This window comes from Fringilla coelebs (assembly GCF_963513975.1).
Source record: "Fringilla coelebs genome assembly, chromosome: 29".
Taxonomy (NCBI): domain Eukaryota; kingdom Metazoa; phylum Chordata; class Aves; order Passeriformes; family Fringillidae; genus Fringilla; species Fringilla coelebs.
In genome coordinates, this window is record NC_140055.1 from 1,332,102 (window position 1) to 1,356,919 (window position 24,818).

Here is a 24,818-nt window from a genome sequence, read left to right on the forward strand (position 1 = left end):
CCGTCCCGTCCCCCGCCGCGCTCGGTCCCGCACCCGGCCCGGCGGGTTCGGCACCGCCCCGGGAACGGCCCCGCCCTGCGGGTGCGCCCCAAACCCGGCCCAGACCCCCCGGCTGAGACCCTCCCCTCACCGACTGAGACCCCACCCTCACTGCGCTGATGAGACACCCCCACCCCGGCTGGTCCGTGCCTCCTCCCCCAGCCCCCCCCCCCCTTCATTTTGCCTCCAAACTCTTCATTTTCACGATTTTCCAAATTTTTTTTTCTTTTAATATTTTTCATTTCTTTTAACTTTTGTTTTTACAGTTAATCCGCGGGGGCCCCGTCCCTCCCCGCCCCACCCCTGGGCAGCCCCCCGACACCGGGGGAGGGGGGAGGGGGGGGGCGCGGTGTCACTGTCACCGCTGACCCAGGAACGTGAAGTCCCCCCCCACCCCCATCACCCGGGGCCTCCTCCCGCACCCCAAAACATCCAAATAAATAAATAAATCCCAGCGGGAAGAGGAAGGACACGATGTTACCCCTGTCCCCCCCGGGTTGGAGTAGGGGAGGGGGCAACCGGACCCCCCCTCCCCCAATTCCCATAAGGCTCCCGTGGGAATAGCAGCGTCCCCATCCCGCTTTTCCCGACGCTCCCCACAGCTGGATCCAGCCCCCGGCGTGTCCTGGGGGGGAATCGTGGGGTGCTGGGGGGGCTGCGGGGGTCCCTAACTGTCCCCATCGCCCTCCTTCAGCTCCTGGCTGTTCTCCACCTCCTCGGGAATATCCTGCATCCTCAGGAAATCTACGGAAAAACTCCGGGTTAACAAAATAAAACCGGGACAGCAGGGTGGGATCTAAACCCCCCCCTCAAAACAGGGACTCACCTCGGGGGCTGGCGGGGGGGGAGTGGCGACCCCCCAAGCCGCCCTCGGCCTCCAGGAGCACGTCCAGGGTGTCCTCACCCTCCCGCAGCCGTTCGGGGTCGGATCCCCGGAATTCCAGCTCGTCCCGGGAGCCGGGGAAGGCGGGGGCGTGGAACGGGACAACGGCGGGGGGGCTGGCGTGGCTCAGCTGCACGGTGGGAACAGAGAGTGAGGGGGGGGATCATCCAGAGCCCCCCGATGCGTGGGGGATGCAGCCGGACACAAATCACGGCGACCCCGCCTGCGCCGTGCCCACCCCCGGTGCCCCCGGTCCCTCCGGTGTCTCCGGTGCCCCCGCGCTCACCTGCGGGGGGGTGAAGCTCAGGTACAGCGCATCCCCAGCCGGGAGGCTCCTACGCCGCGGCTCCGCCGCCCTCCGTCCCCTCGGCCCCGCCGGTACCCCCCGCGCCTCCTGCAGCTCCCGTTCCAACCGGGAGCGCTCCCGTTCGCTGTCCCGCAGGCGCGACTCCAGCGCCGCCGCCTCCTGAGCCCGCTCCTGGCACAGCTGGCGGCAGCGGCTCAGCTCCTCCTGCACCAGCCCGTGCTGCCGCTGCAGCAGCGCCAGCTCCGCCCCGGCACCCGGTTCCGCCGCTCCGGTTACCGGCACGGCCGGCTGGGAGCCCCGGCGGGGCCGCGGCCGCTGCAGCCCCTCCGGCAGCTGCAGCTCCAGCAGCACCTCCTGGTGGGTGAGGTGGACCTGAGGGGAGAGAGGGGTCAGGGAAAAGGAGGAAAGGATGGGGGAAAAGGGGGGAAAATGGGGGGGGGAAATGGGGGGGAAAATGGGGGGGAAAATGGGGGGGAAAATGGGGGGAAAAGGGGGGGAAAAGGGGGGGAATGGGGGGGAAATGGGGAAAAAAAGGGGGGAAAAGGGGGGAAAAAGAGGGGGAAAAATGGGGAATAGGGCAAGAGGGAATGGGGCAATGAAGAGAAAGAGAGGAATGGGAAGGGGACAAAGCAGGGGAAAGGGGGAAAAGGGGGGAAAAAGGGGGGAAAAGGACAAAAGGGGGAAAAAGGGGAAAAAAGGGGGAATAGGGCAAGAGGGAATGGGGCAATGAAGAGAAAGAGAGGAATGGGAAGGGAACAAAGCAGGGGAAAGGGGGAAAAGGGGGGGGGAAGGGGGAAAAAGGGGAAATAAGGGGGAAAAAGGGGGAAAAAGGGGGAAAAGGGGGAACTGGGCAAGAGGGAATGGGGGGCAATGAGGAGAAAGGGGAATGGGAAGGGAACAAAGCAGGGGAAAGGGGGAAAAAGGGGGAACTGGGCAAGAGGGAATGGGGCAATGAGGAGAAAGAGAGGAATGGGAAGAGGACAAAGAAAGGCAGAGGGGGAGAAAGAGGGCAGGGAACGGATGTGGGAGCAGGATGGATTGGGGCAGGGGTACCCCGTGTGCCCCCTCCCTGTCCCCCTGTCCCACCTGGAGCCGCAGCAGGAGCCCGTACAGGTTCACCAGGCGCTGGTTGATCTCCTGTAGGGGACAGGATTTGGGGGGAGGGGGTGAACCCTGAGTGCCACATCGGGGGGAGACACAGAGTGGGCACCACCCCCCACCCCAAAACCCTTTCCTCACCTCCTGGGATCCCCTGGGCGGCACCTGGTTCCCATTCCCGTCCTGTGGAAGAGAGTGGGGTGACACTGAGGGTCCCAGTGTGGGTTGGGGGTCCCCAAATATGTCCCCCTGTCCCCCCCCAGCTGTCCCCTCGTGTCCCCCTCCCCAACTCACCCTCTGCCCGGCGTCTGGATCAGCCCGGAATTCCAAGGAGCCGTTGATGCTGCCAGAGTCACCGTCTGCAGGGGAAGGCTGGGTGAGATCCAAGGGGGTCCCAGGGGTCCCCCCCAATCCAGGGACCCCTCCCAGTGTCCCCCCCTTACTGCTGGCACTGGGGCTGGGGCAGCTCTCGGCCTCGGGGGCGTAGTTCTGGTTCTGGTTCTGGTTCTGGTCCCGATCCCGGGTGCATCCCGTGAAAATCTCCTTCAGGCACTCCACTGTGGGGGAAGGGTGGAGCCCTGCCTCAGTTTCCCCATCCTGGGGCATCCAGAAGTTTCCATCCCCTACCTCCCCTTTCCCAACCTGGATCTGCCCATCCTGGAGCTGCTTTTTGTTGATGGAGTGACAAAATTATTTTTTTTTTGTTCTTTTCAAAAGGAAAGAAGCCTAGAAGTTTCTCTCTTTGGTTAGACGAAAAAAAGCCACCTGGTAAGCCTAAAAGAACTTCAACTTAAAAACTGCTAACTAGACAAAACCCAAAAAGTCCCACCTGAGCAATTAACTAGGAAAAGGAGTAAACAAAGAAACTAACTACTTTTATAAAGTGTTTTACCAAAAACATCTAACACCTAACTCAATTTTCTCTGTTCATTATTTCCCATTTTATTTATTATTTTATGTTTTTATTTCCGACACTTACGACAAAAACCACCCCACTTATTTTTGCGCCTCCAAAAGTAACGAAGTTATTTTTAAACGTTATAAACCTCCTAAAAATTTATTAAAATAACTCAAAAAAGCTGTGGCACTGCCGTACCTTCCCGGATGGCGTCATGCAGCAGAACGTCCCCGCGGGGGCCCCGGGCGGGGTCCCCGGGGAAGGGGGTGCCCCGGGGGGCTGCGGGGGGCTCGGAGCAGCCGCTGCCCAGCGCCAGCATGTCGGCAAAAATGCCGACCTTGTCCTCCAGCAGCGCCGCGATCTGCCGGTCGTGCTGCTCCATCCGCTCTGCCGGGGGAGAGGGGTTGGGGTCAGCGGAAATGGGGTGGGAGACGTGGGAGCCATGGGATGGGGTCAGTGGGATCAGTGGGATCAATGGGATGGGACCAATGGGATCAATGGGATCAATGGGATCAATGGGATGGGATGGATAGGGTGGGATGGGATCAATGGGACCAATGGGACCAATGGGATCAATGGGATCAATGGGATCAATGGGATCGGATCAATGGGATCCATGGGATCAGTAGGATGGGATCAATGGGATCAATGGGATCAATGGGATCAATGGGATCAGTGGAATGGGATGGATAGGGTGGGATGGGATCAATGGGATGGGATGGGATGGGATGGGATGGGATGGGATGGGATCAATGGGATCAGTGGGATCAATGGGATGGGATGGATAGGGTGGGATGGGATCAATGGGATGGGATGGGATGGGATCAGTGAGATCAATGGAATCAGTGGGATCAATGGAATCAGTGGGATCAGTGGGATCAATAGGATCAGTAGGATCAGTGGGATTAGTGGGATCAGTGGGATCAGTGGGATCAATGGGACCAATGGGATGGGATCAATGGGATCGATGGGATCAATGGGATGGGATCAGTGGGATCAATGGGATTATTTGGGATGGGATCAGTGGGATCAATGGGATTATTTGGGATGGGATCGGTGGGATGGAGTAGAATGGGATGGGTAGGATGGGATGGGATCAGTGGGATGGGAACAGTGGGATGGGATCAATGGGACAGGATGGGATCGATGGGATGGGATGGGATCAATGGGATGGAATGGGATTGATGGGATGGGATGGGATCCATGGGATAGGATTGGATGGGATGGGGTGGAATGGGATGGGATTGATGGGATGGGATTGATGGGATCTCTGGGATGGGATCAATGGGATGGGATTGGATGGGATGGGATCTATGGGATGGGATTGATGGGATCAGCCCCCACCTTTCAGCTTCCGCAAGGACGCTTCAGTCTCCGTCTCAATCAGGGGAAAATCCTGCCGGCTCGGACAGCTGGGAGGGCCAGGATGGAGGGGAGGGGATCAGACCCAGCACCCCCCAACCCCACCACCCCACACCCCTCCCCTTTTCCCTTCACGATCCCAGCACCCACCACCACCCCCCTGCGACCCCCAGACATCCCGGGGGGGATCCCAGATGTCCCCAAATTCCAGGGGACACTCACAGGCTGACGGCCTGCTGGATGACCTTCATCCAGTGGTTGCGGTCGTCCCGCGAGGCCGCGTGCACCTCGTACATCTCGGGCGGGGCCGCGCTGATCAGGAACATCCCCTTCTCCTGGTTGGCGATGTCCCTCACGATCAGGTTTTGCAGGGAGATGACGGCGGGCTTGTCCTGAGGGATTGGGGAGCGCTGGGAATGGGGAATGGTGCTCCGGAGAGCCCTATGAGGGTCGGGGTGAGGAGGGGGCGGCTCACCAGCATGGGGAAGGTGTATTTCTGGTCCTTCTCTTGTAGGAACACCAGCACGTCCGTCATCAGCAGCACCAGGACGTCTGGGATGGGTTGGGGTGAGTGTGGGGGGGGGGGTTCAGCCCGCTGAGCCCACCCCCAAGTCCCAGGGCTGGCTCCAAATTCAGCCGTGGAGAGAGCAGCTCTGCCAGCATCCTGCTCCACGGGCATCCCTTGATCCCATTGATCCCACTGATCCCATCCCATTGCTCCCATCAATCCCATTGACTCCACTGATCCCATTGATCCCACTGATCCCATCCCATTGATCCCATTGATCCCATTGATCCCATCAATCCCATTGACCCCACTGATCACATTGATCCCATTGATCCCATTGATCCCACTGATCCCATTGACCCCACTGATCCCATTGATCCCATTCCATTGATCCCATCGATCCCATTGATCCCATCGATCCCATCAATCCCATTGATCCCACTGATCCCATTCCATTGATCCCATCGATCCCACTGATCACATTGATCCCATTGATCCCACCCCATTGTTCCCATTGACCCCACTGATCACATTGATCCCATCGATCCCACTGATCACATTGATCCCATTGATCCCACTGATCACATTGATCCCATCCCATTGTTCCCATTGACCCCACTGATCCCATTGATCCCATTGATCCCATCGATCCCATTGATCCCATCGATCCCATTGATCCCATCGATCCCACTGATTGATCCCATCCCATTGTTCCCATTGACCCCACCCCACTGATAATCTCTTGAGACCTCCCCCAGCATCCCCATTCCCCGGCCATCCCTCAATCCCATTTCCCCCCCCATATTCCCACCTTTGAAGCGCCCGGCCGCCGTTTTCCAGAGCATCCCCCCGCTGTGCACCAGCTTCCTGCGGAGCAGCTCGTCCCTCCCGAAGGCTCCGGGGCGGCTGTCCCAGCACAGCGGCACCTTGGCGCGGGGATCCACGCGCCGGAAAACATCCCAGAGGCGCCCACGGAGCTCCCAGGCGTGAACCTCCTCGTCCACGGCCGAGAGCAGCTCCTTCACCAGCCGCAGTGCCCGCGACAGGTCGGCGCAGTCCCCCTCGTTGTCTGCCAGAAGGGGAGGGAAGGTGGAATTCCAAGGTGGAATTCCGAGAGGGTGGAATTCCGGCTCTGCCCCAGCGGGTCCCAGCCCCTTCCCGCCCCTTCCCGCCCCTTCCCGCCCCTCCGGTACCTTTGGAATTCTTGAGGATGCGCTCGATGAGCACCGGGTACTTGGTGATGCGCCATTCCGGCTCTGCCCCCGGTGGGTCCCAGCCCCTTCCCGCCCCTTCCCGCCCCTTCCCGCCCCTCCGGTACCTTTGGAATTCTTGAGGATGCGCTCGATGAGCACCGGGTACTTGGTGATGCGCTGCGTCACCAGCAGGATGCACTCGGGGACGCCGTGGCGGCGGAGGAGAGGGGACCGTGTCACCCGCTGAGGGGGGGGGACACATCGTCAGCAGGGACCCCCAATAGCAGAGACCCCCCTCAGCAGTGACCCCTCCCCCTCCCCGCAAAGCAGAGACCCCAAGAATTCAGAGAGGGAGGGATGCAAGTCGGGGAAACTGAGGCAAGCAGTTGGGAGAAGGGGTCCCCCAGGGGATGGAGACCCCAACCCTCACTCCAGGGATCCCCCAGAGGATGGAGACCTCGATCCCCATTCCAGGGGGATGCAGATCCTGATCTCATCCCAGGGGTCCATCAGAGGATGGAGACCCCAACCCTCATCCCGGGTGTCCCCCAGAGGATGGAGACCCCAACCCCCATCCCGGGATCCCTCAGAGGATGGAGACCCCAATCCCCAGCCCAGTGGGATGCAGACCCCAACCCCCATCCCAGGATCCCCCAGAGGATGGAGACCCCAACCCTCATTCCAGGGATCCCCCAGAGGATGGAGACCCCAACCCCCATCCCGGGGGTCCCCCAGAGGACGGAGACCCCCATCCCCAGCCCGGGGGTCCCCAGGCAGCCCACCCTGATGAACTGCTGGAAGCGTTTGTCCCGGGCCAGCAGGTCCTTGTACTCCTTGAGCGCCTTGGTGTGCTTGCTGCAGAACTCGGCGTAGGCTTTGCGCAGCTGCTCCGCGCTCGGGCCCGAGAACTTGGCAGCGACAACAACGAGGGGACATCAGTGAGTGCGTCCCCAAAGCCCCCTGGTAACTCATTCCCAGTGGCTATCCCTGCCTCCATGTCCCCCAAAATCCCCCAAAATCCTGATTTGCTGCTCACCTGGCTGATGAGGATGTCACCGAGGCGGTCAATGACGAAATTCTTGTTGCTGTCTTGGGCCAGCGATTCCCGGCGCCGCTCCAGGAGCTGGGCCAGGAAGCGCTCGTGGATGTGGCTGAGCTCGTCGAGGCAGGGGAAGATGCGCTGGACGGTGCCGGGGTCCAGCTGCAGCTCCTCCAGCATCGCCCTGCGGAACAGGGCGCCCATGATCTTCAGCGTCCGCACGTGGTGCAGCTCCGTCTGCATCAGCTCTGCGGGGGCACGGCGGGGTCACCAGGGCACAGGGACACACCACGGGGACAGGGAATACACCATGGGGACAGGGATACACCTCTGGGGACAGGGAATACACCATGGGGACAGGGACACACTCCTGGGGACAGGGACAGCACACCCAGGGACAGCACCCCCAGGGACAGGGATACACCACAGGGACAGGGATACACCCCTGGGGACAGGGACACACCTCTGGGGACAGGGACAGCGCATCCAGGGACAGCACACCGGGACAGGGACACACCATGGGGACAGGGATACACCATGGGGACAGGGATACACCTCTGGGGACAGGGATACACCCCTGGGGACAGGGACAGCACCCCCGGGGACAGCACACCGGGACAGGGATACACCCCTGGGGACAGGGACAGCACACCCAGGGACAGCACACTGGGACAGGGACACACCATGGGGACAGGGATACACCCCTGGGGACAGGGACAGCACCCCCGGGGACAGCACACCGGGACAGGGATACACCCCTGGGGACAGGGACAGCACACCCAGGGACAGCACACCGGGACAGGGATACACCCCTGGGGACAGGGACAGCACACCCAGGGACAGCACACCGGGACAGGGACACACCATGGGGACAGGGATACACCCCTGGGGACAGGGACACACCATGGGGACAGGGACACATCCCTGGGGACAAGGACTCTGCTCCAGGAACAGCAACCCCAGGGACAGCACCTCTGGGGACAGGGACACACCACAGGGACAGAACCCCCAGGGACAGGGACACAGCCCCAGAGACAGAAGTCTCAGGGACAGGGACACAGCTCCGGGGACAGCAACCCCAGGGACAGAACCCTTGGGGACAGGGACACATCCCCAGAGACAGCACCCCCAGGGACAGAGACACATCCTTGGTGACAGGGACACACCCCTGGGCACAGCACAGAGGGAGCAGGACCCTGGGGACAGCCACCCAGCCTGGCCCTGTGTCCCCATGACTGCATCCCTGTCCCCGCACCCTCTGTCCTGTCCCTTTGTCCCCATTCCCGCTTCTCCAACTTCCCCTGTCCCCAGTGTCCCCCATCTCTGCATCCCCACCCTGTATCCCTTTCCTGTCCTCCCATTCCCGTGTCCCACCCCTGTCCCCATGTCCCTGTCCCCTGTCCCCTCACCGTAGATGACATCCTGCCGCTTCATGACGTCCATGCGGTGCTGCTGCAGGAAGCTGTTATCCACCGCCAGGCTCCAGGAATCCGCCTCAAACTCCTTCCCATCCGCCTCCAAATCGCTCAGCAGCTGGCTCAGGATGACGTCAGGGCCTGCAGGTGACACCAGTGGGGACATGGAGCCCTCGTGTCCCTCCCCTGTGCCCTCACGTCCCCCCCGGCTGTGTCCCCACCTTCGTCGATCAACGACTCCACCGAGAGCGTCCGGTTGCGCATGTTGAGGGAATCCGTGGACTGGGACAGGATCCGCCGGATGCCCAGGGGAGAATCATCATTGAACGTCCTGGAGAGGGGGTGGGACATGTTGGGGACATGATGGGGACACCCCTGGATCCCGCTGTGCCCGTTTTTTCCCGCCCTTACCCCGAGATGTTGGTGGTGGAGACGCTCTTGGAGAGGGACAAGGAGGGGCGGCCGCGGCGCGGCCCCAGCAGCGTCTGGCGGAAGCTCTCCGAGGGGTAGATGGCAGAGTTGGGGCGCTCCCGGATGGCATCTGGGGGGGAAACATCGGGGGGTCGGTGCTGGGACCCCCCTGTCACCCCCCCAGGCTGGGCAGGGACACAGGGGAGGGGAGGGAATAGAAAATGAAAAGAGAAGGAGAAGGAAAATGAAAAGGAAAAAAGGAGGAGAAGGAGGTGAAGGAAGAGGAGGAGGAGAAGGAGGAGGAAGAAGAGGAGGAGAAGGGAGAAGGGAGAAGGGAGAAGGGAGAAGGGAGAAGGGAGAAGGGAGAAGGGAGAAGGGAGAAGGGAGAAGGGAGAAGGGAGAAGGGAGAAGGGAGAAGGGAGAAGGGAGAAGGGAGAAGGGAGAAGGGAGAAGGGAGAAGGGAAAGGAAAGGAAAGGAAAGGAAAGGAAAGGAAAGGAAAGGAAAGGAAAGGAAAGGAAAGGAAAGGAAAGGAAAGGAAAGGAAAGGAAAGGAAAGGAAAGGAAAGGAAAGGAAAGGAAAGGAAAGGAAAGGAAAGGAAAGGAAAGGAAAGGAAAGGAAAGGAAAGGAAAGGAAAGGAAAGGAGGGCTCCCCCCACTCACTCTTGTTGCGCAGGGACACCGACTGCAGGGCTGAGCTGTTCTTCAGCAGCGCCGCCTTCTGCTGCTGCGGGGGAGCGGAAGCGTCACTGTCCTCGCGTGTCCCCAGTGCCACATCCCCCGTGTCCCCTCCCTCCCCATGGCTCCCTCACCCCCTGGTGGCTCCGTGCTCACCTTCTGCTTCACCTTGGTGCAGTTGGGCAGGGTGTCCTTGCAGCGGTTGTGGATGGTGACGTTGCAGGCTGGGGGGACACCGAGAGGTGACAAAAAGGCCACGGGGACCCTCCTGCCACCCCTCCTCCCCCGGCTGCTGGCAGAGCGACGGCAGCAGATGTGGTGGGAATGAGGGTGGGTGAGGATCACCCAGAGCTGCAGCTGCCACGGAGCAGCTGCCCCAAGCCTGAGGGCAGCACGCCAGAGCGGGGCCACCAGTGCCAGGGAGCTGGGATGTGCCAGGGTGGAGAACTGGAGAAACCATCTCCTGCTCCAGGCAACAAACCCGGCAGGAATTGGGCTCTGGGAAAGGGGCACTGCGGTGCCCATGCGGCAAAACCACCCCAAAAATGTCATCTTGGAAAAGCCACCATGGCACAGTCACCCTGGCAAGGCCACCCCAAAAAAAACCATCTCAAAAAAGCCACCATGGCAGAATCACCCTGGCAAGGCCACCCCAAAAAAGTAATCTTGGAAAAGCCACCGTGGCACAGTCACCCTGGCATGGTCACCCCAAAAAAAGCCACCCCAAAAAAGCCACCATGGCAGAATCACCCTGGCAAGGCCACCCCAAAAAAGCCACCATGGCAGAATCACCCTGGCAAGGCCACCCCAAAAAAGCCACCATGGCAGAATCACCCTGACAAGGCCACCCCAAAAAAAGCCACCATGGCAGAATCACCCTGACAAGGCCACCCCAAAAAAAGCCACCATGGCAGAATCACCCTGGCAAGGCCACCCCAAAAAAAAACCATCCCAAAAAAGCCGCCCCGGCGAAGCCACTGCGGCAAATCCAATCTGGCAAAGCCACCCCAGCAATTCCGCCCCAGCAAAGCCACCCCAAAAAAAGTCATCCCAAAAAAAGCCTCCTCAGAAAAAGCCACTGCGGCAAAGCCACCCCAGAAAAAGCCACCCTGGCAACTCCACGCTGCGAAAGTCACTGCGGCAATGCCACCACAGAAATGTCACCCTGGCAAAGCCACCGTGAGAAAGGCACCCCAGAAAATCCATCCTGGCAATTCCATGCCAGAAATTCCACCCTGGCAATTCCATTCCAGAAAATCCATCCTGGCAATTCCACCCTGGCAATTCCACCCTGGCAATTCCATTCCTGCAATTCCACCCCGGCAAAGCTGCTGCAGCAAAGCCACCCCGGAAATTTCATCCTGGCAAAGCCACCCTGGCATTTCTGCCCTGGCAGAGCCAGGCTGGAGATGTCATGCCATCCTGTCAACCTCAGCTGTGCCACCTTGGCAGAACCAGGATGGAAAAGACAGCCCAGAAGAGCCATTCCCAAAAAATCCACTGCGGCAAAGCTGCCCCGGCAACTCCACTCTGGAAAAGCCAACCTGGCAATGCCACCCTGGCAAAGCCACCATGGCAATGCCACCATGGCAAAGCCACTGCAGCGATGCCACCCTGGTAAAGCCACCCCATCAAATTCACCTTGGCAAAGCCACTGTAGCAAAGCCACCATGATAATTTTGCCCTGGCAATGCCACCCCAGCCATGCCACCCTGGCAAAGTCACCCCTTCAAATCCACCCTGGCAAAGCCACTGCAGTGATGCCACCCTGGCAATGCCACCCCATCAAATCTACCCTGGCAAAGCCACTGCAGCAAAGCCACCCCATCAAATCCACCCTGGCAAAGCCGCTGCAGTTATGCCAACCTGGCAATTCTGCCCTGGCAAAGCCACCCCATCAAATCCACCCTGGTAAAGCCACCCCGGCAATGCCACCCTGGCAATGCCACCCCATCAAATCTACCCTGGCAAAGCCACTGCAGCAAAGCCACCCCACCAAATCCATCCTGGCAAAGCCACCCCATCAAATCTACCCTGGCAAAGCCACCGCAATGATGCCACCCTGGCAATTCTGCCCTGGCAATTCAACCCCACCAAATCTACCCTGGCAAAGCCACTGCACCAAATCCACCCTGGCAATGCCACCCCATCAAATCCACCCTGGCAAATCCACCCTGGCAAAGCCACTGCAGTGATGCCACCCCAGCAATTCTGCCCTGGCAATGCCACCCCATCGAATCCACCCCACCAAATCCACCCTGGCAATGCCACCCCACCAAATCCACCCCATCAAATCCACCCCATCAAATCCACCCCATCAAATCCACCCTGGCAATGCCACCCCACCAAATCCACCCCATCAAATCCACCCCATCAAATCCACCCCATCAAATCCACCCCGGCAAAGCCACCCCAGCCATACCACCGTGCCAACCCTGCCCTGACCCATCCCCCTGGCAAATCCCACCCTGTCACCTCCCTCCCTGTCCCCTGGCTGTCCCCGGGGCACTCACTGGGGCACACCAGCGCTTCCTTGGCCGTGATGCTCTTGTTGCAGGCGAAGCACATGGTCATGCCCGACACGGAGATGGTGGTGAAGAGGTGCCCGTTGGTGTAACGTGCGTCCTTCTCCTTTCCCTCCTTCATCCTCTCCTTGTCCTTGCCCTGCCCGGACAGCGGCACCGGACGCCTGACGGGGCTGCGGCACCGGGGCCGCCCCGCCGCTCCCGCCGCTCCCCCCGCCGCCGCCCTCGGTACGCGGCTCATGGCCGCGGGGATCCGCCGGTCTCCCGTGGTTCCCGGGGTTTCGTTGGGGAGCCCGGAGGACGGGGAGAGCCCACCCCGTTCCCTGCGCTCGCTGCCGCTTCCCAGCATCCCGTTTCCACGGTAACCGGAGGCTGCGGGAGAGATTTCCCCCCCGCCCCGGCACGGCCCCCCCGGTGCCAGCCCCAATGGGGACGGGCTGCGGGGGCGCACCGGGGGTGACGCTGTCCCCCCGTGGGGGGTTGGGGACATCTTCCTGCCCCCCCCCACCACCTATTTTTAGCCCATCATCCTTTCCCCCCACCCCCAAAACCGGGGTGGGCAGGCGGCTGAGCCCCCCACGGGGATGATTTTGGGGAGGGGTCGCTTTGGGGTTTTTTTCCTGTATGGAAAAGGGGAGCGAGTGGGTGTCACCCCCCCAAGTGTCGCCGTGCTGGCCTCGGACCCCCCCGCGCCCCCCCCACGGGCACAGAGAGGCCTTTGTGCCCCCCCCACCCCCACCCCGGGCCGTGCCTGGCACCGGCGGGTGCCAACCAACAGCCCCCCAAAACCCCTAGGGGACCCCCCCAGTTCCACTCCCCAATCCTGAATGGGGGGTCCCGGTGTCCGTCCCTGCTCCTGACCCCCCCCATCACCCCCGAGGGAGGGGGAGGGGCTGAGAGACCCCCGGGGAGGGAAAACGGGGGGGACCCCACGGGTAGGAGCGGGACCCCCCCAGGGGCACCTTTGTGACCCCCCATGGGCACTTTTGGGACCCCCCCGGCACTTTTGGCACCCCTCGGATCAGGAGCGTGACCCCCCCCCCCAGTGTCACCCCGTGTCCCCAAAGCCGGGCGGGGGTCGCGGGGGGTTCTCACCCGCTCTGGCCTCAGGGGTCCCTCCGCCTCCCCCTCGGCCGGGAACGGGGCGCAGGAGCAGCAGCACATCCCGGACCCCCCAACCCCGGCCCCCCCCGACCCCCCCCGGGCCCGGCGGCGCCTCCAGCCGCGACATCGGCCGCGACATCCGCCCCGCGCGCGATTGTTCCCCGCCCGCTTGTTTGTTTTCCTTTGATTTTTTTTTCCCCCTTTGCTCCGCCGGTTTTGTTTGTTTTTCTTTTCTTTTCTTCCGTTTTTTTGTTCATTTCTTTCCTTTTCTTTTTTTTTCCCTCTCCCCCCTCCCTTTATTTGCTTTCTACTTTGTTTTCTTTTCGCCCTTTCCCCTCTATTTTTCCCTTTCCATCCCTTCACTTTCTCGCCTTTATCTTTCTGCTTTTCTTTCCTCTTTTATCATTCCCTCCTTTTTTTCCACCTTCCCCCTTTTTTACTGTTTTCCCTTTTTTATCTACATATCCCCCTTTTTACTGCATTTTAACTGATTTTTCCATCTTTACTGCTTTCCCCCCTGTTCATTTTCCCTTTTTAAAAATCTTATTTTCATTCTTTTCTCCTCTATTTCCCCCCGCACTTTTTCATCTCTATTTTTTTTTTTTACCATTTTCCTTCTTTTTCCCCCCGACTTTTTTCCCCTTTTTTCCCCGCTTTTCTCCTCACCCATTTCCGTGTTTTCCTCCCCATTTTGGGCCCCCCCTTCCCGAGAAGGAAACAGAACCGCGCCAGACAAAGGCGGGAGCCGCCGCCGCTTCCTGCCCGCCCCCCGCGCCCCGGGACCCCCCCAACAAAACCCCCCGGGTGAAAAGAGGGGGTCAAACCCACACAACCAAAATAAAAAACCCCAAAAATCCCTCTGGGAGAATTTAGTGGGGTCCTACACCCCTCTTTCTGCAAATTTGGGGGGGTCTCGGCGCACCCCGAGGGGAACAAGAAGCCCTAAAAACCCCGAGGATGGGGATGGGGAGGAGAAGCGGCCGCGCCCCCCAAAACCCCAAAAAAGCCCCCCCGAACCCCCAAAACCGCGGGTACAAACCGGGGTGCGGGGACACGCGGCTGCTCCGTGCGCGGAATTTTGGGGTCCCCGCGCTTCCGAATCCCCCCCCTTCCCCCGGAGCTCTCGGGGGCGGAGGAAGTTTCAGTGCTTTAAATAGAGCCGGGGATTTTTGGGTTCCTGTTCCGGCCCCAAAACTCCGCGAGGAGCTCGGGGGGAGTTTTTGGGGTGCTCGCAGACCCCACCCTCAAAGCGGGGGTCGGGGGATCGGGGAGGGTGAAAGGGGGGAGCCCCCACCCCAAAACCCAGCGAGATTTGAACCCCGAAACGGCGCCACGGAGCTGCGGGGGGCGAGCCTCTCCTTTTTGGGGGCGGTTCCCCCCTTTTTGGGGACGGTCCCCCCCACCCCCCTTTTTGGGGACATCCCCCCCACTCTTTGGGGACAGCCCCGGCGGCGAACAAAGCCACGGCCGAGGCAACAAAGACCCCGCGGGGCCGGCACGGGAAATACGGGGGGACCCCCAGCAGATCCCCCCCACCCCAAAAAAAACCCCCATAGAGTGACCCCCCCCCATCTGAACCCCCAAATTTTCCGCCTCGGAGGTTGAAACCCCCCGGATTTAGGGGGGATTTGAGGTAGCGGGGACCCCCCCGAGGTGTTTTGGGGGGCTCGGGGGTCGCTGTCAGGAGCCCCCCCCCCAAATGCGGGTGGGGATCCCCCGGAAAACCGCAGGGGGGGAGGGGGGGGGTGTCCCTAAATGTCCCCTCCCAGCCGGGACCGGGGGGGTCCCGCTGCTTTTGGGGGTCGCTCCTTTTAAGGGGGGGTCACCCCGACCCCCCCTCGACCCTTCCCCGGCTCTGGGTGGGGCGAAAACGTCTCGGACGAAACTTTTTTTAAACAAAAAAATAAAAAACAAAAAAACCCAAAAAACCGCCATCACCCCCCCGAGGCGGCGCAGGGACCAACAACCACTTCCCCCTTCCACAAAACCCCCCCAAAAAAACCACCCCAGAGCCCCCCCAAACCCCTTTCCGTGGTGGGGGCACCCCAAAATTCACCCCCGGCTCAGCGCATCCAAGAGCGCTCGGGGCGCGGAGGGGGGGGGATCCCCAAAAAAATCCCCGTTTTGGGGTAAATTGAGGTGCGGGGAGGGGGCACAGAGATTCCCCCCCCCCCAAAAAAAGGAGGTTGGAGCACGGCGGGCGCACAAAGCCCCGCGGGCCGCCCCCCCCTCGCCCGGCGTTTCGCCACGCCGGCATTGCCACACGCCACAAGCCCGGTCACCCCCCCGCCGCCACCCCGCATCCCCCCCCCGGTCCCGGTCACGGGGGTCGGAGCCGCGGCCGCGCTCCCGGAGCGCTCCGTGCCTCAGTTTCCCCATCCCCGAATCCCCTCTCCCCGCCGCCGGGGCTTTGTCTCGGATTTGTCTCAAATTGGGGTGGGGGTCCCTAAAATTTCTCCCCACCATCCCCCCCCCCCAAGGCGGGAGGGGGAAGGCGACTTCCTCATCCTCATCCTCGCGTCACCCGACGCTTCGGCGGAAAGGAGGATGAGGAAGAGTCGGGGCCGAGTTTGGGGCGGCGGAGAAGTTGGGGGGGAGGGGGGGGTTGGGGACACACGGGGGTCCCCGGAGCTGCCGTGGGGGGGGGTTGGGGTGCGGGGAGGGGGTCCCCGTTTCATTCCATGCACAATGGGGAGCAACTTGGGGGGGTCCTCGCCCCCCTCCCCGCCCCCTTTCCATGGGGACCCCCGAATCGCGTAACCCCGAGCATCACCCCGTGCCCCCCAAAAAACCCCAAATCCCCCCCCCCAAAAAAAAAAAAACCCAAATCCCCGCGGCCGCCTGGGGCAGGGCAGAGCCCCCCAACTTTGTGTGAGGGATGGGGAGACCCCTCCCTCCCCCCCAAACAGGAGCAGAGAGGGAAGACCCCCCCCAACCCCAAGAGGGGCTGGAAAAAGGGGGGGACCCCGCTCGGGGGGGGCTGCGCTGGCCGGGACCCACCTTGGCGCGATCGCTCCTGACTCGCGACAGCGACTCGATACGGGACATAATCCAGGGAGCGCTCCCGGCTCCCTCCCGGTGCTTCCCGGTGCTCTCCCGGTGCCTCCCGGCTCTTTCCCGGCTCTTTCCCGGTCCCCTCCCGGTGCTCCCGGTCCCTGCCCGGTCCCTGTCGGTCCCGCCCTCCCGGGGGCGGATGGCGCCGCCCCCCGGCCTCGTGCTGCCCGCGGGGCCTTTGTTCGCGCGGGGTCCCCGGGATCCGGCCGGGATTCAGCCGGGATTCCCGGGATCCAGCCGGGATTGCCGGGATCGGCGCCCCGGAGCCTCCCCGGCATCCGCATCCCGCGGGATCGGCACCGCGCCCTCCTCCGGGACCGGTTACCGAGCGAGCAGAGCCGGGGCTCAGCTCTGGGCACTGCAGAGCGGCGTCCCGGGGGATCTGAATCCAAAATCCCGAGGGATCTGAATCCAAACTCCCGAGGGATCTGAATCCAAAATCCCGAGGGATCCGAATTCCTGCATCCCGAGAGATTTGGAATCAAACATCCCGAGGGATCGGCGTCCCTGCATCCCAAGGGATTTGTAATCCAGCATCCCCAGGGATGTGAATTCCAACATCCCAAGGGATTTGTAATCAAACATCCCGAGGGATCTGAATCCCAACATCCCGAGGGATTTCTAATCAAACATCCCGAGGGATCTGAATTCCAACATCCCGAGGGATCTCTGCTCCTGCATCCCCAGGGATCAGCCCCTGCAGCCACCCCAGATCATGCCCAGCATCCCTCGGGATTGGTCCCCCAGCTCATCCCGAATCATCCCCAGCATCCTTGGGAATCTGTCCCCGCAATCCCCTCGGACCACGCCCAGAATCCCTCGGGATTGGTCCCCGGAATCACCTCGGGATCAACCCCCGGAATCCCCCGGACCATCCCCGGAATCACCTCAGGATCAACCCCCGGAATCCCCCGGACCATCCCTGGAATCACCTCGGGATCAACCCCCGGAGTGTCCCCGGACCATTCCCAGAATCACCTCGGGATCAACCCCCGGAGTGTCCCCGGGCCATCCCCAGCATCCCCCGGGATCGCCCCTCGGAGCCCCCCCTGCTCCGGCCCCGGCAGCCCGGATGTGGTCCCGAGTCCAGCCCTTCCTCTCTGTGCCTCAGTTTCCCCCCTCACACACTCCCTGGAAAGCCCCGACCTTTGGGAACACCCCCCTTCCCATCCCAGCGCGGCACCGGGACAGGAATCCCAAAAAGAAGCAGCAAATCCCACGGAATTCCAGCCCTCCCGAAGCCCCCGAGCCCTGCACGCCCCAAAATCTCCGTTTTTGGGGTGGCACAAATCCCAACCCTGCTCTCCTCCATTTTGGGGCTCTTCTCTCCCAACTGCAGCAAATCCAGGCTGCTGCCTCTTCCCCGGGCATGGAAAGTTGGGATAAAAGTGCAATTTTGGGGAAAATGTTCCTTTTTCACCATAAAACAGCGGCTTGGGAGAGGCCCTGGCAGCGGGAGCCGGGCTGGCGTCACCCGGTTGAACATTAACTGCACCGAGATAAGCCAGGATTTACGGCATCGATCCGAGATAACGCTCCTGATCCCAGCTGTGGCTTTTTGGGGATCCCAAAGTCGCCAAGTGTCACCTGGGGAACCCCAGGACAAAGCCACCCCCGGCAGTTCCGGGATGCCGAGGAGTTAAATGTGCTTTTATCCCGATTTTTCCAGCCTGGTGGCACCGAGGGGACACCAAGGGGACGAGGACGGGAGCGCCACCGGCAGCGCCGGGATTAATGAATAACCCGGTGCCACCGAGAGGTGTCACCTCTCCCGGCTGCCTCAGTTTCCCTGGGGAAAAACAGCGGCTGTGGAATGGGAACGGCCCCCAAATCCCCTGGGAGAGGGGTGGGATGCACCGTGGGGAGGGTGGGATGGGCATTCCCGAGGAAAAATCCCTGGGATCTAGGAAAACATCCGGGAAAAACACACCTGGGATCTGGGAAAACATCCCTGGGATGCAGGAAAACATCCAGGAAAACATCCCTGGGGTGAAGGAAAATATCCCTGGGATTCAGGAAAACATCCCTGAGATCCAGAAAAACTTCTCTGAGATCCAGAAAAACTTCTCTGAGATCCGGGAAAACACCCCTGGGATCTGGGAAAACATCCCTGGGATCCAGAAAAATATCCCTGGGATTCAGGAAAACATCCCTGGGATTCAGGAAAACTTCCCTGGGATCCAGGAAAACTTCTCTGGGATCCAGGAAAATATTCCTGGGATCCAGGAAAAGATCCCACGTGCCACGGGGGCAGATCCCTGGAAGCTCCTGGGCCTCAATCCTGACTCATTCCCACCTCATTCCCACCTCATTCCCGGCTCCTTCCCGGGCCTGCCAAGGCTGGATTTTAATTAAAGTGCGGATTTTAATTAACTCCTGGTCACCAAAGCGGAATCAAACCCTCGGGGGGCCCCCGGAGAGGGGGGAGGACGTGGTCAGAGTCCCCCTTTCACCCACATTCCCCATCCTCATTTCCTCCCGGATACGGCAGCACCGGGACTTCTCCTCCCCCTCCTCGGCCGTTACACCCAAAAACCACCGGAGAAAACCCCGGAGACTCCCCCGGATGCTCCGGGAGGACCGGAACCGCCCCCGGAGGCCGAGGGGAGGCGGCGGCTGAGCTGTGAAAACGCCGAGGGGAGGGAAATGAGGGGGATCCGGCCATAGGAGACCCCCGGAGTGACCCCAGCACCGACAGAACCTCCCACCGGGAATCACCGGGACCGGATCTGGGGGCTCGGGGGTGGCCGTTCCCACGGGTGGAGCCCCCCAAAAGAGCGGGATTAATATTATTATTAATATTATTATTATTATTTTCCCCGAAACAGCCGTTTTGGGAAGAATATTTCTTCCATGTCCCGCTGTTCCACCCCGACACGGAGCCTCCCTCCAGCCCACCCCGACTTCCAGGCGCCTTTTCCCTACAAAATCCCGAACAAACAATCAAATAATCCCAATAAACATCCCAAGGAAGGCCGGATTTCAGCGCGTTCCGGCCCTGCTGCGATGCCGGGATGAGGTTGGAGCCGGTCCCCTCCACGGGCGGTTCCGGATCCCGCGGCTGCTCCAGGCGGGATTTGGAACCGGGAGGAGTTGGGGGGATGCGGGGCCCCCCCAGATGGGAACAGCTGGCGGCTAATCCGGCGGGAAGAGCGGGAGGAGGAGCGGGAGGAGGAGGAGGAGGTCAGGGATTAACGGCTCCGCATGGCGGCAAATCGGGGCCACCCGAGGGGGGTGAGCGGGGTTTGGCCCCCCCAAAACCCGGCCGGGGTGGCAGCAGCGGGGACAAAGCCACGGTTCGCTGCTGGGTCCCCTCGTGCCTCAGTTTCTCCCCCTGAGGGGGAGACCTCCTCACCCCGAGTCACCAAAGCGCCTCAGGAAGGGGCTGGAGATGGGAAACTGAGGCAGGGGAAGGGAAGGAGCAGGAGGAAAACATTCCCGAGGAAGGGATGGCGGCGGGAAAGGCCGGGATGGGCGGGGGGGATGCGCTCGGGATCCCTTCCCCGAGCCCATCCCGCCTTTTCCTTTCTTTTAGATCCCAAAATCTGGCGAACGGCGAGCGACGGAGCCGGGCGGGACACGGGAAACTGAGGCACGGCAGAGCATCCCTGAATTCATCCCGTTATCCCGTTATCCCGTTTTCCCGTTATCCCGTTTTCCCGTTGTTCCGTTGTCCCGCCGCGCCCGCCGAGCCGATCCCGCCCCGCTCCCGTTTTTCCCGTACCTTTGTCTTCCCGGTCATCCTGCGGATGAAGCTGAGGGTCCTGTCCAGGGGGGTCCCTTCCCGGCCCGGGGGGGTCCCCGCCTCCCCCGCCAGCCGCTCGCGGCTCCCGGTGCTACGGGAGGAGGATCCCGCTGGACAATCCCGCCGGACAATCCCGCTCTGTCCCCGCCGGGAACGGGGAGGAGCGAGCGTGTCCCCTCCCCGCTGCCAGCCGGGCCACCACAGAGCCCCCTCTGTCCCCACCCCAGCCCCCTCTGTCCCCCCCCCATCCCCCTCTGTCCCCTCCCGGGGTCCGCCCGTGTCTCTCCCCCCCGATTTGGGGAGCGGGGAGGGGATCCCGGTTCCTTGGGGACATCTCGGAGGGGGACAAAGCGTCCTTGGAGGGGCCAAATCATCCCCAGGAGGGGACAAAAGCCACCCTTGGAGGGGACAAATTCTCCCTGAAGGGGACGAATCCCCATTTGGAGGGGACAAATCCCCATTTTGGGGGTGACAAGCCACCCTCGGAGATAAATCACCCTCGAGGAGGGGGACAAGATGCCCTCGGGCGGGGACAAATCACCTTCAGAGCCACTTTTGAAGGGGGGAAAAATCCCATTTTTGGCAGGGCAGCGTGTCCCCATCCCTGTCGCTTGTCCCCAAGCCTGTCCCCGTCCCCGCGGGGCTCCGGGCCAGCCCCCGGTGTGACGATTCCCGCCCTAATGAGGACGGGAATGGGCTGTGACAGGCGCGGGGAGGGGACAGGACAGCGCGGGGGACACACAGGGGACACCGGGGGACTCACCCGCCGAGCAGGCTCTGCTGGGAGGCGAACGGAGGAATTTCGGCGGCTGGAAAAGTAAAAAAGGGAATTTAAAAAGGGTCGCCAGGAGCTGGGGAGGGAGGGGGCGATAATTAACTAATTAACTGCGGTGGCAGCGCCATCGATTTTGGGTCGTTACGGGGAGGTCGGAGCGGGGACAGCGCTCCGGGGGGACACGAGGGTCCCTCCCGGGGGGGACAGACTCACCCTCCTCGCCGGGGACGCTGGCGATGACACCGAGGGACGCGGATTTGAAACGGGACCAGCCCCGGGAGAGGGGCCCGGCCCGGGGCGCCGGGAGCCTCCTGGCGTCCTCCTGCCAGCGGGGACAGCGACAGTGGCACTGCCACCCTCCCTCCCCGACATCGGTCCCCAAAAGGAAGCTGCTGCCAGGGGGAAGGGATGGGAAGGAGCGTCCTGTGCGCTCTGGACAGTGACAAAGCCACTGGTGGTGATGGCAAAGCCACCCGGGATGATGGCAAAGGCACAAGGGCAGTGACAAAGCCACAAGGACAGTGACAAAGCCACCAGGACAGTGACAAAGCCACCAGGACTGCGGCAAAGCCCCTCAAGATGGTGACAAAAGCGTCTCAGGACAATGGCAAAGTCACTCTGGGCAGGACAATGGCAAAGCCACCTGGGTTGATGGCAAAGCCACCCAAAGTGGTGACAGGCTGACCCCAAAGGATGGCAAAGCCACTCAGGACGATGACAAAGCCGCTTGGGGTGACAACAAGGCCACCAGGAAGATGACAAAGCCGCTTGGGGTGATACCAAAGCCACCAGGACGATGGCAAAGCCACCCAGGATGGACAGTAAAGCCACCAGGATGTGACTTTCTCTCAGCACTTCCCTTCCCGCTGTCCCCTGTCCCCTCCCCTGGCTCAGGTGGGCGCTGGGTGACCCCGGGGTGACAGGAGGATCCCACCTGTGCCCTCCTCACATCGGCCTCATCCTCCTCGTCCTGCGAGAGCAGCGAGTCCAGCTCGTCACTGCTGTGCACCAGGGGGGCCCTCCGGGGGTCCCGGGGGCGCCGGCAGAGCCCCCCCAGCTGCTCCGCGCTGGAACCGAGCTCGGGGCTCCTGCTGGGGTGGGGGACACCGGGAAAGTCACCCCCAAAAGTCCCCGAGGGCGAGCAGAGAATTTGGGGCGTCCCCACCGAGGCAGGGATGCACGGAGGGTCCCAATGCTCAAATTTGGGGGGCTCAGGGATGCAGGAAGACCCCCGAGCCCGATGGATTTGAGGGGGGGATGGTGGCACGGGGGTGTCCCCTACCTGAGCTGCCCGTAGCCCGGGATGCCCCGAGGGTCCTTGCCCGGTTCCCAGCTGTGCCTCCGGAAAGGATCCAGGGAGCTCCGCAGCGCCCCGGATCTCCGCAGGGACACGCCGGGGATTCGCCCTTCCTCCTCCTCCTCCTCCTCCTCATCCTCATCCCAGGCCGTGCCAGGCTCCAGGACGGACACGCAGCGGCGCCTCGGGGGCGGCAGCTCCGCGGGGACCCCCCCGCAGGGCTCTGGGGTGATTTGGGGGGGCTCCAGGACGTGCGGGGGCTCCAGGATTTGGGGGGGCTCCAGGATTTTGGGGGGGTCCCGGTGCCGCTCAGGGCCGGACGCTGCGGGAAGGGGACGTGGAGGGGTCGGGGTGGGGCGGGGGGGTCCAGCCCAGCCCTGAGGTGGATTTTGGGGGGTCTCAGCAGGGGGGAGCAGTTCCCGCGTCCCCGCGGAGCTGGAGGGTCCCCAAAGCCCCCCGGGGGGGGCGGGAAACTCGAACTCCCCCCCCCTGCCCGAGGCTGAGCTCTCGTGGTTACTCATTAAACCGGCAGGAATTCGGCTGGGTGAGAGAGGGGAAGGGAACGGGAACGGGGATGGGAAAATGGGGTTGGGAATGGGAATGGGGAAATGGGAGAATGGGAAAATGGGAAAATGAGAAAATGGGGTTGGGAATGGGAAAGGGAAACTGGGAATGGGAAACCGGGAATGGGAAACTGGGAAAATGGGATTGGGAAACGGGGGATGGGAAGCTGGTAAAATGGGAAAATGGGATTGGGAATGGGAAAATGGGGAAATGGGAAAAGGGGATTGGGAATGGGGAAATGGGAAATGGGATTGGGAATGGGAAAGGGAAAAGGGGATTGGGAATGGGAATGGGAAAATGGGATTGGGAATGGGAAAATGGGGAAACGGGAAAAGGGGATTGGGAATGGGAAAATGGGGAACGGGAAAAGGGGATTGGGAATGGGAATGGGAAACTGGGAAAATGGGGTTGGGAATGGGAATGAATGGGAAAATGGGATTGGGAATGGGAGAATGGGAAAATGGGATTGGAAATGGGAACAGGAAAGGGAGAGGAAATGGGAACGGGGACAGGAATAGGAGAGGGAATAGGAGAGGAAATGGGAAAATGGGATTGGGAATGGGAGAGGGAATGGGAAAGAAAATGGGAATAGGAGGGGGAATGGGAAATGGGAAGGGAATTGGGATTGGGAATGGGATCCCCTGCCCCAGGGGGACCCCACAAGGATGCAGCTCATCCGAGCCCCCAAATTCCCACCCCCTGAGGGGACGGATAAACCCCCCCAGAGAGGGGAGAGGAGCCCGGGGGGTCTGGGATGGGATCTTGGATGGGACCTGGGGTGGATTTGGGATGGGGCTGGGAGAGGTTGTGGGATGGGAACACAGCGAGGTTTGGGGTGGGATCTGAGATGGGATCTGGGGGATTTCAGCCTGGCCATGACCCCTTAAAAGGCCACATGAGACTGGGAAACCCTCGGGAATCCTGACAGCGCTCCCAAAATCCCGACATCCTCTGAGAACCCCAGCATCCCCCCCAGAACCCCGACACCCCCTGAGCACCCCGAGCCTGCTGCTCCTGCTGGGATCCCCTCCTGGCCTCAGTGCAGGTGGATCCTGGGCTGCTCCTGGTGGATCCCCTCCATCCCTGTGCCCCACAATCCCCAAATCCCAACACAATTCCCAGGCTGGCACATCCTGCCGTGGCCAGACTCACCCCGCTGGGGACAGGGAGAGGACTGGGATGAGCTGGGATGAGCTGGGATGAGCTCAGCCGGTTTTCCTGTTTTTACATTCCCAACCCGGTCAGCTGATTACAAAAAAAAAGAAAAAAAAAAAAATCCCCAAACCCTTTCCTTTGTGGATCTGCCACAAACGTGGGATAATAAACATGGAATCATAAAAAAAAAATGAGGAGAGGAGCGTGGCCATGGCTCCAAGGGAAAACCACAGGCACGGCTCTTCCCAAAAACCCACCAGGCTCCCCCCACGCGGATTTTGGGGCTCCCGGGCTCATCCAGGTGCAGAAAAGCAACCGGGATGTGCAGGAGCTTCCCGGAGCTCGGTGGGAATCTCAGGATGCAAATCCGAGCTCCGGAGAGGGGAAAAGGAAATCCTGCAGCAGCTCCCCCCAAATCCTGATCTTGGGGACAGGGACAGCTCCCCCCCAAATCCCCATCTTGGGGACAACTCCCCCCAAATCCCGATCTTGGGGACAGCCCCGAAATGTTGGCGGGGAGCGGCGGGTTTGGATCCCGAACGGGACGCGGGAACAGCGGGATAACGGCGGACCGGGAATTTCGGGAGCTGCTCCGAGCTGGGAACGGCCAAACTCATGCCCGGGGTGGGGTGGAGTGGGCCGGGATTCCCGCTGGGAATTCCGGGATTCCCGGAGGGGTTCGGAGGTGGGAGGTGACAGAGTGGGGGGGCTCCGGTGTTTTCCCAGAATCGTCCGGTACCGTCGGGGAGCGACCGGCGGGGGATCCCCACC

General features: G+C 61.6%; 1 protein-coding gene across 5 annotated transcripts; it reads right to left on the reverse strand.

The window, feature by feature from the left end:
* Window positions 1-429: 429 nt before the first annotated feature.
* On the reverse strand, window positions 430-21,328 carry ARHGEF2 (Rho/Rac guanine nucleotide exchange factor 2). Of its 5 annotated transcripts, XM_084223104.1 has the most exons (24): window positions 21,245-21,328; window positions 21,020-21,065; window positions 20,236-20,347; window positions 12,342-12,492; window positions 9,985-10,052; window positions 9,814-9,877; window positions 9,154-9,283; window positions 8,964-9,073; window positions 8,737-8,883; window positions 7,325-7,575; window positions 7,071-7,196; window positions 6,414-6,531; window positions 5,907-6,164; window positions 5,063-5,139; window positions 4,810-4,979; window positions 4,570-4,637; window positions 3,424-3,612; window positions 2,771-2,884; window positions 2,622-2,686; window positions 2,469-2,510; window positions 2,316-2,366; window positions 1,209-1,601; window positions 866-1,052; window positions 430-783 (listed from the first exon to the last, which is right to left on the reverse strand). In XM_084223104.1, exons 3-24 carry the CDS (start codon window positions 20,251-20,253, stop codon window positions 707-709), a joined length of 2,874 nt encoding a protein of 957 aa, XP_084079230.1. In that variant the 5' UTR covers window positions 20,254-20,347; window positions 21,020-21,065; window positions 21,245-21,328; the 3' UTR covers window positions 430-706. The 5 variants fall into 5 exon arrangements, with proteins under 5 accessions (XP_084079230.1, XP_084079229.1, XP_084079227.1 ...); XM_084223103.1 differs by lacking the exons at window positions 20,236-20,347; window positions 21,020-21,065; window positions 21,245-21,328 and adding exons at window positions 14,497-14,604; window positions 16,458-16,546; XM_084223101.1 differs by lacking the exons at window positions 20,236-20,347; window positions 21,020-21,065; window positions 21,245-21,328 and adding an exon at window positions 16,458-16,588 and having other exon boundaries at window positions 9,814-9,874.
* Between the last annotated feature and the right edge of the window lie 3,490 nt (window positions 21,329-24,818).